General features: G+C 31.8%; 1 protein-coding gene across 3 annotated transcripts in view; it reads right to left on the bottom strand.

Moving 5' to 3' along the window:
• Nucleotides 1-271: 271 nt before the first annotated feature.
• The window catches only part of AGL (amylo-alpha-1, 6-glucosidase, 4-alpha-glucanotransferase), a 60,299-nt gene continuing 44,388 nt past the window's right edge, over nt 272-16,182 (bottom strand). For 2 of the 3 annotated variants that reach the window (XM_006919556.3, XM_015595495.2), the window contains exons 27-34: nt 15,587-15,698; nt 13,364-13,499; nt 12,262-12,374; nt 11,227-11,438; nt 9,929-10,026; nt 8,376-8,463; nt 8,132-8,265; nt 272-2,712 (exon numbers count right to left, since the gene is read on the bottom strand). In XM_006919556.3, coding sequence (XP_006919618.1) covers nt 2,595-2,712; nt 8,132-8,265; nt 8,376-8,463; nt 9,929-10,026; nt 11,227-11,438; nt 12,262-12,374; nt 13,364-13,499; nt 15,587-15,698 — 1,011 coding nt within the window. In that variant the 3' untranslated portion in view covers nt 272-2,594. Of the gene's footprint in view, nt 2,713-8,131; nt 8,266-8,375; nt 8,464-9,928; nt 10,027-11,226; nt 11,439-12,261; nt 12,375-13,363; nt 13,500-15,550; nt 15,699-16,182 lie in introns of those variants that run through there. The other variant, XM_015595496.2, reaches the window with a different exon arrangement.

Raw genomic sequence — 16,182 nt, 5'->3', positions numbered from 1 at the left:
GTAAATAAAAACATCGTGGTAGTATAAAAGGTTTCAAGAAATACCAGGGGAGTGTAGAGTTGCTAACAGATTTACTTATATATCAAAAATTTATTTTGCTGTTAATTTCAACATGGCTATTACATTACTAAACAGCCTATAATTCTTCCTTATCTCTCTGCCCTCATACATCTTACCAAAAAAGATAAGCATCCCCTCCCCCCAAAATCAAATCTTAGTCAGCATCAACCAATTAGTTCAATGGTAAATAATGGAATAAAAACAAAATACAAACCTTTAGAAAAGATTTTTATTTTCTTGGCACACATACACAAAAATGACATTTGCCTACTAGATAGAGCAGTTGAAGACATGTCAGAAATGAGCTAAAATTCACATAGGTTATAAGGTCCATAGATATGACAGGTCTCATGCTTCTTCAGTTATCTTTAAAACTTAATAAATTATCATAGCATAGTGGTTAAACTGGTAATCTTACATCTCATATTAAAGAGTAGGGTTGATTTGCATTAGTGAAGAAACAAGGCACAGAGCCATTCTCGAAATGTAATCCAACGTCACTCATTCTACTTAAATGTTTTTTAGTCAAATGACATTTATCCCTCTATAGTCTAAAACTGTTATTTTAATTATCTTTAATGAAATAATGTGTAGCATACCTTCTTAAACTTTAAAATAGATCATATCGATTATTACACTGTTCTTTCATTAATATGCCTAAAAATTTACTGAGGTGAGTATCTGCCCAATATGTATGTTTTTAAAATTGTCAACTCATTTACTTATTATTAACTTTTTTATCACATTTAACTTCTTGCTTTCATTACTTCTTGCTTTCATTAAATATGTTGGTTGTTACTTTTCTTATCACCTTTAATATAGAAATTAGAGCAACAGAACTACATAAACCCTTGATAATAACTAAAGTTTCTCTCTCTCAAGGAAGGTATTTTAACTGCATAGGTTAGAGAAGGTTATACAATGAGAACTGAAAGAAGGGAAACTTGGAAACCAATGCGTTTGTAGATAGAAGTCAGATTATTATTGCAACTGTCCTTAAATTTGTAGGGCTTAATCTGCTTTAGGTAGGAAAATCAGAAAACTAAGCTAATTAAAACTATTTCTAAAGTAGGGTCAGCTTTGAAAAAGGGTGTGCAGGTAATCTTACGGTAAATTACATGAACTTCAGAATATTGGTATTTGACCTCTGAAGCATTTACATATTTTTATTATTTAAAAGTTATAGTTGTTTTTCTTCATTTTTACTTCTTAGTCATAGTTAAGGTGGTTGGGTATGTGATTTCTAACTGAGAAAAGTGTTACTGTACCATTATTGTAATTATAAACATACCACTGAATAATATTGCATCATAATAAAAGGATTTTTGCAACTAATGTCTTTCAACTGAAAGTATAACAATCTATTTTAAGTGTTTTCTTGAGACAAACACATTAAAAAAAATTCTACCTACAAAACAAATACTATTCAAAATGTCAAATCACATAAATGTTAAAAAACCTTTTCCCTTTTATGACTTTTCAGATTTAAGTTATCTTAAAATAACATGAAAAACTTTTCAACTAATTTTATTGAATTCAAGATAACTACTTAATTCTTATCTGTTTTTATGATACTAAGATTATCCTTAATGCTCAATGAGTCAATGGCAGGTTTTGGTTAATAGGAAACCAGTAACTACTATAATCTATCAACACACCTTTACACACAAACTAAAAATAGTTATTAAGTTTTAGAAAATTAATATACCATTTTTTCTTTAAAGTTCTCATAAATATGCCCAACAATTTGCAATCTGATAATGTAAACCATTTCATAGTAGGAAACTCAAACTCAAGATTAATTTTGTAAAACTGTTTTTAGGAAACAAATTCTCAATGCTTTGTGTTTTTTTATATATCTTATGTGTCATTAACACAAGCAAATTATGTTAAATACACTGTTGGCATTCATTATATTAAAAAAATATTAATATATAAGTGAAAAAAATAAAAGCACATATGAACATCTATGCTCCATTTATGAACATATATTGTAGGTGGCCACTTCCATAATTCAACGTTCATTTAATAGTTATTAAATGCAGTGTGGAAGGTACTAGAAATAACATAGTAAAAGGTGAGAACATTAACTACAGTGTATTCATTCAGTATATATTGTCACTAAAGAAAATGTATACCATGTCTAAAGATACTTTTCCATTTCTTTCATTATTACTTTCTCATATTTCATTTTCACTTATGTACAAACTGAAGATTACATGATTTTTCTTTTTCAAACTCTGGATTTCAAAATCTTTATTTCTCGGCATTTAAAAAAGTTACTAAATTTGAAAGAAAAACATTCCATTAGTTATGGTGATTTTCTCTCTGACACAAATCAAAAGCACCTCTGTATATTAAAAAAAGAAAGAAAAATCAATGCTTTTACAGTCTTAACCTATTTGGGCATCAATATTATATAAATGAGATTTTTAAAATGACTCAAGCTTGTGCACATAAAACATTTACATTATATTATGTCCCTGCATTTCATAACATAAGTGACTGCAACTTAATAAGTATCCATGAATCAACTATAAGTCATAGAGTGTTTCAAGAACACTACTAATTGACCAGGCTTGTGTTTCACAGCTGAAAGGGCAGTATTGGCCATTCTCATTGGTCAGTTCTGGAAGTCCTTTCCAAGGAGATCTTAAAGAAAGAAAAGCCATTTTATGAGACATGATGTAACTAACACATATCTTGTTGGATTAACAAAATAGGCAAGTGATCTGGTGATTCTGTCTTTTCATGTAGAGAACAATCATACATAGTCATCTGCTACAAAATGTAACAAGATATCTTAAAGACGAATGCATGTATAAAGAATTTAGATTAAAATTTTTCTTTGATATTTAATCTTTGGGATTTAAGACTTTCAAATAGAAAAAAATCCCTTTATGTATTAAAAACATAGAAGAAACTACCATTCCTAGCAATATATAAAATAAAGACCAATATCCCCTCTGACTTAATTTTATTCCTTTCAGAGTATGTTTATGAGACTCATATTGTAATTCTGTACATGTATTAAGTTTGATCTTGACAAAATTGTAAAATTAACATGAAACAATGAAGAAATATAATTATTAGGAAAAAGATGCCAATTAAAAACAACCTAAATTTCTATAATAATTTCCATTTTACTGAATAATAGTATTTATTGTGCATTTATTATATTCCAATAATAAGTGCTTTATATACATTCTTCTTTAATGCTCGCAGCAACCTATAAGGTAGGTATCGAAACCATTCCTATATAGAGGTTTATAGAGGTTAATAACTTGTTCCAGATCTCACTATTGGAAAACAGCGTTATTAGCATATCAAATTTATTCTTAATTTGATGTAATCCCTTAAATGTAAAACAAATTAAAAAATACAGTATTCTATAATGTTTCATTTTTTAAGTTGGGTTATGGGAACATATTTGTCTCATTATTATGCTTTGTAACTCGTGGCTATGTTTACATATACTTTTCTGTAGATATCAAATATTTCATAATAAAAATAGAAAAAATAATTCTATTAAGTAAATATGAAGATATTCTAAATAACTAATAATATCATCTTGTACCATATTTTAAAAAACTGTCACAGAGAGATGGAAAATATAAAAAACTTGTTTGTTTCTAAGTATTCAAGCTACTTCAGAGTAAATGCCAGATTACTAAAGCTGGGTACCTACATGGGTATCTGTAACAGTTGAACTGTGAATTCAAATGTTGAAGTCCTAATTCAAAGTTGCTCAGAATATAAACTTATTTGGATACAGGGTTGTTGCAGATGTAATTAGTTAAGGTGGCTTAGTGTGGGTCCCTAATCCAATATGACTGATGTCCTTATAAAATGGGGGAAATTTGGACACAGACATGTACCCAGGAAGAATGCCATGTGAAGACTGGAGTTCTGCTGCCACAGGCCAAGGAACTACCAGAAGTGAGGACAGAGGGCTGGAAGGGATCCTGCCCTAGCTCCTTGCCCCTTTAGAGTGAGCACGGCCCTGCCAACACCTTGATTTCAGATTTCTAACCTATAAAACCATGAGACAATAAATTTCTAATGTTTAAGCCACTCAATTTGTGGTGCTTTATTACAGCAGCCTTAGCAAACTAATACAGTACCGAAATTAAGAAACAAAACAAACTTATAGAACCATTAATATGCTGCTCATAATTAGATACAGACACAATAGATATAGATCATATACCAGTATGGGTATAAAGAAGTCCCCTTCCCCTTGTTTTTTGAAAAATTCATTCCTTAAGTCATTAGGTTGTGACAAAGAAGGTCAGTGACCACAACTGGGGAGGGGAAGAGAGAAGGGCAGCAGGAGTAGCACAGAGTGGGATGTGAAAGCCTGAGGGGTATGAGAAAGGAGTTCACACCAAGGGTGGTGGTGGCCCAGTGCCTAAGTGGTGCCAGGAGGGATCCATGCAGAAGAGTAGCCTAGTGGGGTTGCCCCAAGCAGGCCCAAGCAGGGTGAAGAGGGCATCCATGTCTTGGGGCACCGGAGTGAGCAGAGACCATGTGGTGGTGGTAGCACAGTTTGGGGGAATAGGTTACTCACTGCTGGAAAAAGGAATTCCAAATAGAAAAAGGGAGAAAAGTAGAATTAAGTACCAAGTGGAACTGCTGTGAAAGGTTTTCAAAATGTAGAGATGTGTGTATGTATGTCTACGTATATTTCCTGTGTACCTCTCAGCTCCATTGGGAGGCACATTGACAATGACTCCCCAGGAGCAATGAATACCACAAGTGCCCAGATCTGGGTTTCTAAATAACATTCTTCACTAAAAAGAACCAGGGTTCTTTAGAGAATGGCCCAGTTCTAGGGCTGGGGCAGAGAAAGTAGAAGATGAGCCTAGAACATCTTACTAGGCTGGAAAGCAAGAAAAGATTTCTGCTTCTGGGAAACATGAGCTATAATGGACAGAATGTCCCTCCTACCTGAAACAATCAAAGAACTGGACAAAGTATATGAAGCAATACTTTTCCAGACATTGGACATTAAGCAACAAAGAACAGTGATCTTGAGAAATGAGGAAAAAAATGAAGTAAGTACTATAAGTCTGTACTGTACTGTCTTGAGAGAGGTTCTGGAATTTGGCATAGGGAGGGGAATCCAGGTGGAGCCCAGTAGTCTCCTTGAGTTGAAAAGATGGAACTGAGAGTTCAGGAGGACCAAGGAGGCTAGAATTTCCTGGTCAGAGCACTAGAGAGGAGAGAACTGACAAAGAGAGAACTCTGGAATATGCAGAGTCCCACTCAAATATTCCCAGCATGCAATTGGCGAATGCACAAGAGGAAACTAACCAAAGATGAACAAAGGATTCCTTCACCGAAAGGATCAGGCGACATAGTATGTGACATTCATGCAAGGTCAGGAACAGTGTTACTCCTACCAGCCTGATTTGAAAACTTCATACTTTTAGGAGTATGGAATAGAAAATACAGATGGGTCTTGACTCACTAGTGTAGACTAATTAGCCCTAGACTAAACACTGTTCTGGTCAGGCCCAACAAAACTTAAAATCAACACTTGAAAGGATCAAATTGTTTCTAAATAATTTAACTGCATTTAAAAATAAAGCTCAAGAATATTTATTAAAATACAAAAAAATCCAACATCCAACAAAGTTAAATGCACATCTGGCATCCAATAAAACACTAGCAGGCAAAGAGCAGAATACTAAGGGAAGAATCACAAGTGAAACTGACCCAGACATCAATTAGCAGATAAAGGCATTAAAAGTTACTATAACTGTAGTCCATCATATGTTCAAAATATTAAGCAGAGACATGGAAGATAAAAAAAAAGAGCCAAATCATACTTTAAGAGATAACAACTATAATGTATGAAATGACAAATACACTGAATGGAGTTAATAGCAAATCAGAAGAAAGGATGATAGATTTCTTGTCAAAATGCAGTAACTTTAAAGTACTAAAAAAAGAACTTGTCAACTGTGAATCTATACACAACAAAAATATCAAAAATGTAGGAAAAATAAAGAATCTTTTGATATACAAAAGCTGAAAGAATTCGTCATGAGCAGGCCTACATTGTAAGACAGGATAGAGAAAGTCCTCAGGCAGAAGATGAAACCAGATGGAAATATGGGTACTCACAGAGATGAAGAGCAATAGAAATGGCAACTATGTGAGTAAGTGTATGGGATTTTTTTTTCTGTATTACTTAAATATCTTTAAAAGATAACCAATTGCTTAAACAAAACTAATAAAAACTTAGTGTGGAGATTATAACATATATAAAAGTAAAATTGATGACAAAAATTGCACAAAAGCCTGGAGGGGAGAAATGGAACTATATTATTTTAAAGTTCTCATACTATACTTGAAGGTAAACTATGATAAAGATATGTATACTACAATCTTAAAGCAACAATTAAAAAAATGAATGAGAATAATTAACAAAGACGATATAATGAAATAAAAATATTCAATCTAAAAGAAGTAGAAAAAGAAGAAAAAGCTAACGAAGGACAAGATAAACAGAAAGCAAGTAGATTTATACGTAACCATATAAATAATCACATTAAGTACAAATGGTCTAAACATCCCAATTAAGTCAGAGGTTATCAGGCTGCATAAAAAAGCAAGACCCAACAACTAATTGTTTATAAAAAAAAAAACAAGATCCAAATTATATGCTGCTATAAGAAATCTATTTTAAATATAAAGACACAAAAAGGTTAAATATAAAGGTTGAAAAAATATGTACCATAGTAATGATTAATGAAAAGAAATTTGTAGTGTTTATATTAATACCAAGGAAGATTTGGGAGAAAAGACATATTGCCAGTGATAAAGAAGGTCATTCTTAATGAAAAAAGGGTCAATTCATCAAGAGAACATAACAATCCTAAACATTTATGCATCTAATAATAAAGTTTCAAAATACATGAAATGAAAACTTAAACAACTGCAAGGAAAAATAGACAAGTCTGTAATTATAACGGAAGATGTCAACACCCCTCTCTAGGTAATTCAAGAACAAGTAGACAGAAAATCTGTAAGTACTTTTTACCATACTATCGACCAACTTGACCTAGCTGACATGTACAGAACACTCCACTTTTATGAGGTAAACAAGGGAAACTCAATGCTATGCATAGCACAAAGTTTTTCATGAAGAGGAAAAGCAACAATGTCAAACACTATAGCCAGGTCAAAGAAGAGAACTGAAAGGAAGTCATGGGATCTGGGAAGCAGAAAGGATCTTGTTGAGCAGCTGCAGCAGAGTGGTGAGGGCAAAACAAGCCAGACTGCAAGTGGGGATGACTAAGTGGGGGGTCAAAAATACTCATTCTTTTTGCTTTGTTGGAAAAAAAAACCAGAATGAAACAAGGGTTGAGGTAGGAACAGAATGAAGGGACTTTACTTTAGGATGGGCTAACACATATCTTTGTAGTTTAAGAAGGAAGGATCAAGTGCAATACCAAGAGAGGATAATTATTACAGCAAAGTCACAGGACAGGCCGCAGGGATGGGGTCATAGGTAGAAGACTAATCTGTGCAGTGCAAGATATTCCGACTTTTCAAGGACAAAAGGGAAAAAAGAAAAAATAAATGCAAATAATGAGAAATACTCAAAATAATGAGAAATACTATATGCTAATATACAAAGAATGTGACAAATGGGTTTGAAATAACAGTAAATAAAACAACTAATTATTAATTATAATGAAAGCATTTCTGAAAAATATTTATTAATATATCTTTAAATCAGTTAACGCAAAATGCCCAGCCTGAATATTTTGTTTTTGTATTTACTCTGTGCTAACCATATCCAAAAAACAGCTAAATTTTAAAATCAAAGACTATTTCACATGTATAAATCATGCAATATCAAGTCTTAGAATTAAAATAAATAACCTAAAATAATTAAAGGAAGGTAAAATTACATTATAACACTTGTTGTGTTAAAGAGTAAAACTTTCAAATTTCATTAGGGTAACTAGAATATACAGAAATGTCATTTACCTAATATCTAATTAACTGACTAAACGCTAGTTATGTAAATTATATACCTTCGACAACTACTTACCTCTCAAGATGAACATAGTGCCGGGAAAGAACATTTTTAACCAAAAAAATAGTCTTTGCATTCGTCTCTGGACCCATTAATTTGGAAAAATATAATTTTGCACGAAGAAAATACCCAATGAGCCAAAGCCACTCCTAAAAAAGATGATTTAAAGTAAAGGGAAGAAAAAAGAGCTATGACTATTTAAAATTACTTGAAAAATAACTTTAACTGAAAACTCAGAAAAGAGAAATGAAATTCTTACAGGTCCTTGATGATAATTGAAACCTTTCGCAAGATTGTAGTTGTCATTGTCTAAGGCATTGTCATAAACTCCACAGTAAACCATATCACTGCAAAATGATGGAAATTTAGTTTTTAAAAAGATGAGACATTATATAGGAAGCATCAGAAAAAATCGTTCAATAGCAAAGGTAAGGGAAATAAATTATTTTATCTTTTAATCTATAGAATAAGCTCATCATCCATTTAACCTTAAATTAGTATATATTGAGTTCAGAGAATTTTATAATGTGTTAGGGAATGACTAACAAATACTTAATGGCTAACACAAAAAAACATAAAGTATATAGGTATCTTGCCTTCAAGGAGTTATCCTAACACTAAATACTGGTTAAAGTAAATTATTTCAGTTGGCCTCTAACATATTTATGATGATTAAAATATACATAGAGTAATTTGAATTAGTAATCATTAAAGATAGGGTTTATTAATTATTACACATTGAAAAGGTTTTTTAAAGTTTCTCCATGAAGTTATTTTAAAATTAATTAAAATCAGTACATTATGAGACTACAAATAGCAACTGAATACACATAGAGAATTTATATGCACTTATAAACTAAACAAAGTACAAACATTGTGACCGATAATACAAGGCAGTTATCTACATCCAGTTTAATTAAATCATCACTTTAATTTTTTTTCTTTTAGTGAGGACGGAACTTGTCACGTGAGTAAGCTTTAACTGTAGGTTTTAGTTTTGACCAGTGGTTTTTAATGCCTCTGAAAATGTGGTGAACACCTCTGAATGCAGATAAGTACACAGATATAAAATTTTACATCTCAAGACTGAAATTGCACAGAAAAAATCTACAAAGGTGAGGGTACTATAGAAATAGAGCTCTCCCATAAATGATATAGAAAACAAATTGATGATGGGTATCAAACTTCAAAACAGTAGAAGGAAAACATAATAGCCATTAGAAATTCAAGAAAAAGCAAAAGTTGAAAAAGAAAAATGGCATGAACACAGAATCATAAAATAAAAACAAAATTATTTATTGGTTTTAATAAAAATAATGGTGTAATTACATAGAAAGGATGAAAAGGGCTGGTGATTAGGTGAGGATGGAGTTAAATTCTCATCTGTCATCACAGGAAGTAAACAAATAGTGTCTAATATTTTTGAAAAATCAAGAAACAGTTGCATACCCCTATTACTTAAAAATATTAAAGGAACTACTAGGAGTAACACATTAGAAAATAAAGATTGTCTCTGAGGAGACAATATGTCTATACTTTTAATATCCATAATAATCACTTTTATAATAAGAAAAAAAGGCATTAGAAAATATTCATGAAATATTAGTTTTATAAACTTAAACATTCTTTCGCTGATCACTGAATGAATGACAAGCCAAAGGCATTTTGAATACTGATATTTAATGAAGACACAGAGGTATTTTTAGAAACTCAGTATGAATGCAATTTTAGAGATTTTATTGACAAGTAAAACAATTATGGTTGATGCAATACAATATCAACAGCATTCTTAGCACTTATATTGTAACTTACTCTGGATCCAAAGTTTTCATGCCAAGGGGACCAAGCAATTTTTTTTCTGCCACCTGTAAAGCTTTCCATGCTTTTTCTGTAGTAAAGAGCTCAGGGGCCTATGTCAAAAACAAATACACAAATGTCAAAGCAATGTCAAAAACAAATACGCAAAATTTTTAAGATTACAGAAGGATTAGTTTTCACTCACAGTGGAACATAAACTATTCATAAACATAGAAAAGAAGGAAAATGATTTAAAACTACAGTGTGGGTCAGAAATCTGGTGCGGGTGCCAAACCTGATCTAATCCTGAGGCTGACTTGGAAGCACTGTTATTGGCCTTAGAAGTTAGAAGAATTGTTAGAGGTGATTATTTCCTTGTGTCATTTCAAGAAACTGTACTAGCTCCAAAAAGAATTTGCCAGAGCAAAATGAAGGCAGAACACACTTAAACCCATCTAATTTATTCCTCAGAAGATTTACAAAAGCTTCCTTTAAGTATAACTGGTAACAAATACAGAAGGATCTGGCCTCCAATAGCATGAGTGTGTGATATGGAGGAGGAGAGAAAATACTAGTGACTAAGAATCTGCATTAATTGTAATGATTAAATGAAATCAAACGCACACTAAACTGGAGCTACCTTTATGTATCTTTGTGTTGTTTCTTCTACCATAATTAAGAGTACTCTGTTCAGAACACTTTTTGACAAAGTGTAGACAGCTAGGCAAGCACAGAACACATACCTTCTCTATTTCACTGCCCTTGTAGTTTATTTTTAGTCTAAGGAGAGATAAAATAACAAGAGTCTAGAATTCTTGGCAGGACAGAACTAATTACAAAACATAGAAAACACTGTGAATTGAAGCTACCTCCATTGGTTCACTAGTCCAGATGTTTCCAACTACTGTGCTGAGACACTGGTCATGGCACTGGTGTGCCAAAGTACAGATGTCCTCAGCTTTCAAGGCAGCTGGGGGCTAACCGAAGCAGTTGGATCTGGCACAAGCAACCTAATCCACTTAGTTCAGTGTGCTGTACAAGTATTGTCATTTTCTACGTGTGCTGTGATGTGAAAAATGTTTGAAGCACTTCATTAGTCATCATCCATTATTTTCTATTTTTTGATACCAAATGTTATAGGTTAAGAGTGACAGGCATAATGCTTTATTAATTAGAAAACATATATAAAACTAGCTAGTAAGCAATACATTTTTTAAGCAATTAAACGAATTTGAAAACAAATGGGAATAAAGAACTAAATAAATTGTCTTACAATACTTTTCAAATTTGAAAATAACAAATGAATCACTTACTACAACCATTGCTATGGTAAAATTAGGCCTGAGCTGATAGTCACACCAAGGGCTTGAAGCTCCATAACTGTCTTTGTATATACCACGTTTGTGAACCAGATTTGGATTCTTTTCATTAAAGTCTGAAGGGTCTTCGGACACATAAAATAGCTTTTCAAAGTTGTCTTGTATTTTTCTGTTCCACTCATCATATGAGACTGTCACAACCTTTCCTAAAACATGATAAAAGACTTGGCAGTTTTAAGCATTCAAAGAAATTCATACATTTAGTTACAACCAAGGAATAATATTTAGGTAATAAATTATCCACTTTTTGAAAGTGTAAGAATCTTTTGAAGGGCACTTGCCTAAAGTCAAAAATTATTTTTCATTGTATTACCAAAAAAGGATTAGACTCTAACAAATGATCCTTGATTTGTCTTTGGGTCACTCTTATATGTTTGAGAAAGTTACCTTCATTAAGCATTTGAAATGAGGATAGTCTGAATTGAGATGTGTAAAATATACACTGGATTCCAAAGACTTGGTACCTCTTCAGAAGAATATAAAATAGTGATTACAAGTTAAAATAATATTTAACATAGATTGAGTTAATAAAATTTATTATCATAATTAATTTCACCTATTTCTTTTTACTTTTTTAAATGTGGGTACTAGAAAATTTTAAATTATGTATGTGGCTTAAATTATATTTCTATTGGAGAACACAGGTCTAGTAAAAGAGTCGTGAAGATTTCATAATTGTTCACAAAAACACAACTTGCTCATAGTCACACTGAGGAAAAAGCAAAGCACGATAAGGCAATAACAATGATGATTTTCACATTTCACTTCAAAGTTGCTATAAAAATATGGTTTGTAACCAGGTTTGTTACAATTTACACACTAGTGAACTAGTGGTATTCCTTTCCTCTTAATCTTATGGGGAAGATGAAGATTTCTAATATTAGTTCATTGAGTCAAATGATGATTACATAGGTTAAGAATACAGACAGTACATTTGAAGTTTCCTTGGAAATAAAATGAACAGCTTACCATCTCTTTTTACTGTGACTTCATGATAAGGAAAAATATTTTTTTTAGATAATTCCAGCAACCAGCGAATGGCAGATTTACTTAGGCCCACAATTTCCACAGCAGATCCATCTCTAAAATTAAAAATAATTTAATGAGTTGGAGTCATTTAAGTACTATTTAAAGAGCATAACTTTTATGACTTATATAACTAATGTATTATAAAACAACTATTTATTAAAAAAACCTCCCACTTTATAGGAATATGTATAAGAAACTCTCTTCTTACTATTTTGCCATGCTTACCTTCTTAACATATTTTTAAAAAATTCTAAGAAGTAGAATGGGGATGATGGAATAAAATGAGGTGGTGACTGGAAAAAGATAGCTGTAAGGAATCAGGGAATATTGAAATAAAGTCCCAGAGAAAAGAGCAAACATGGGACATATGAAAGAATTCACATCCCTGAAGCCAGGGAAGGTGAACATCATTAATTTGAGAGCTCATTTTTAAGGAAAATGAAAGGGAAGTGCACCAAAATAAACAGGTTTTTAAAAGTTTATAAAGCATGTAGCTATTATTAAGTAATTTTTTGATAACTGATTGAAGATAAAATTTAGAATAAGAAAACAGCTTCTCAGGCTTCATACTGTTTTAAACATTTGAAATCGTAAAAAGAAATAATGGGATGAAAGATAAAAGAATTAGGGAAAAAGGTGCAGAAAGTGAAAAGATTTTTATAAAGGATGGAATAATTGGTTGTCTTCTATATTTATCAAAGATGAGCATAATGAAATGTTTACAATAAAAGCACTTCAGATTAAGACAATTTCTTAAACAGAGACAATGAATCATAAAACTTTCCTTTGAGGTATTTGTAGAGAATCAACTCTTGAGAACTTCCAGAAACAACAGATAGCTTTACTTGATGACTTTTACCAAGAGGATTGTGTATGTGCATATAAGGGAGAGAAAGGGATTAATGGAAGAGGAAGTGGGAGGGAGAAAGGAAGATTTTCATTGATTAATATGAAGACTTCATGGTTAATAGAATAAAGGTTTCCGCAAGGGTGTGGTTTTAAAAAGGGTATAATTATACCAGCACCATAAAATAAACCTTACCTTGGAGTGGCTGGGATTCCTCTGTTTCTAGCTCTGTCACTTTCTCCCATTTTATCCATCCATGTGCCGCAATTGAAGCGATTTCCTCCATAAACAAATCCTGTTTCTTCATCAACCCCTACAGTTATATTAAAACCTAACAAAGCAAAATAAAACACTTGTAAAATTTAAAAGTAATGTAATAAATGAGGATAACTACTCTGGAGAGCAATTTGGTAATACCTTAAAAGTTGAAGATATGCATATTCTACCACATAGTAATTTAATTTCTTTAAAAAAATTTTTTTAAAAATTATTTATTATTTATTTATCATCCATCCATCCATTCATTTATATGGTGACATTGGTTAACGAAATCCAGTAAGTTTCAGGCATACAATTCAACAGTTAGGCATATATTATACATTGCACTGTGTGTTCACCACCCATAGTTAGATTTGTCATCACGTATTTGACTCCTTTTACCCCATCTAGCTCCCCCCTCTCCCCCCTACTCTCTGGAGTAATTTCATTTCTAGATATATACTCTAGAGCAGGGGTCCCCAATCCCCGGGCTATGGACTGGTACTGGTCCGTGGCCTGTTGGGAACCAGGCTGCACAGCAGAAGGTGGGGGGCAGGGGAGTGAGCAAAGCTTCATCTGTTTGTGTAGCCACTCTCCAACACTAGCATCACTGCCTCAGCTCCACCTCAGATCCTCAGGCATTAGATTCTCATAGGAGCACCAGTCCCTGGTGCCAAAAAGATTGGGGACCGCTGCCCTAGAGAAATCCTTATCTATGTGCACATGGAGACACATACAGGGATATTACTGTAACATCGTTTGTATTAGAAAAAAGTAAATAACTGCTGAGTATAGAAATGGATAAACACTGTGGTTTATTCATACAATGGAAAACTCTATACCATTTAAAATTAATAAACTGGATTTACATGAATCAAGATGGATAAATTCCCCAAACAAAATGAACAAGTATACAAGTTGCAAAAAGATATGCCTAAGTTTTCCATATATTTCCATAAAATATAGATAATACTAGTATATATAACAGTGTATGTCTATGTGGCTATGTCTTACATGATTATATAAGACATTTAACTTAAAAACATATAAAATATTTATATAGTTTATATACATAATGTTATGATATATAACAACATACTGAATATATACTACATAATATATATCATATGTAATTTACACATAATCAAATATACATAAGTGCATAAAATACAAAAACATACATGGAAATAGAAACCGTGATTATAAGATATTTGTTAATTCTGGAGAAGGAGGGAAGAGAAAGAGATAGAGATGAAGCTTTACATATGTCTGTAATGATTTATTTCTTTTCAAAACAAAAGAAAAGATCTGAAGAAAATAAGGCCAAATGTTAATATCTGTCTAATTTCAATTCCAGGTTCAAAGGTATAATGCATGTTATTTTCTGTATATTGAAGTGTTTCAAAACTAAAATTAAAAACTAAAATAATTCAGAGATATCACAAAAAATATTCTTTAAAATATAAAATCTAATTCTATTTAGTTCTCTTAGTGAAGGATATAAAAAGTTATTCAGTGATCTTTGCCAGCTCAGCTGGGTATAAAATTTGTACATTGCCACTACATATAATAAATTAACTAAATGAGGTTTAACTACTGTTTAAAAAAGAATTCATAATATACAAGAAGGTATTTAAATTTCTGAGTATATATCGTTTGCCAATGAGCTAGGGAGTTATCTAAAATGTCTAATCACTTAAGCTTATTATTTTATGTTAAAAATAATAGTCTTAAAAAAAGTAAAAAAAAAAGAAAGTTCATAATTCTATTACTCTAATAAAATTATTACAAGTCAGTCATCCGATCAATAAAAATGAGAATATAACTCATCTTCAATGTTCCTGGGAGAGTTAAATGGGAATAACATAGGCAAAGCAGCACAATGCCCAGTGCACAGTAAGTACTTAATTATCAGTGATTCTTATTATGATTATAAATGCAACTTCCAAATTATCTTTCAAATTGGCTAACAAAAGTATAAAATTTTATCTGTCTTCTAGAAACTAAAACTAAACTAGTGAGATCAGAATCATCTTAATCTTTTTTCCATAGTTATATTCTGAAGTTTTACATGCAAATAAAATATTTGTCAAATAAATGAACAACTACAAGGTTTAATTTTACCTCATCAGTAAATCTTTACTATGTAAAGTGATGTACCTTCATCCTTCATGTTTCGATCTATCTGTGGACCAGCATTCCTTTCTCGGAACTGTATGCCCTGCATGTGCCTCTGCATAGCTTCTTGTATTACTTCAAACAATGGCTGATCCTGTTTGAGACATAATGGACATTACCTCTGTTAGAAATTACATTTTTCTTACCTTCCTCTGAATACCACAACTGAAGTTTTGTGAAAATACATTTTCCTTTGGAGGGAAAAATGGGGTCAGGGGTAGGACTGGGGAAAGCAGCAGCTCTTATACATCAAATAATACAGTTGACCCTTGGCATATGAATATTTAACATATTGTAGTTGTAACTATTAATGTCTGTGACATGAAATAATTTGTAATTTTGCTGACACAAGAAAATGAATCTTGTGAGCTTGTATAGTTTCTATTAGAGTGAATTGTTCAGCTAGTAGTAAGTGAATCTAGCTTATTATACAGAAATCTAAATTTTAAATTGGCATTCTTATTCATTCACATACATAGGAAGGGGGATAAATTATATACTAATGTGGTATTTTAGGTAAAACTGTTTTTTGACAAATGTTCTTTGAATACTTCATGATATAAATAAACATCATGGAG

Source organism: Pteropus alecto, unplaced genomic scaffold (assembly GCF_000325575.1).
Source record: "Pteropus alecto unplaced genomic scaffold, ASM32557v1 scaffold106, whole genome shotgun sequence".
Lineage (NCBI taxonomy): Eukaryota > Metazoa > Chordata > Mammalia > Chiroptera > Pteropodidae > Pteropus > Pteropus alecto.
The sequence above is the reverse complement of the archived record's forward strand: the minus strand, read 5'-3'. Positions and strand labels throughout refer to the sequence as shown.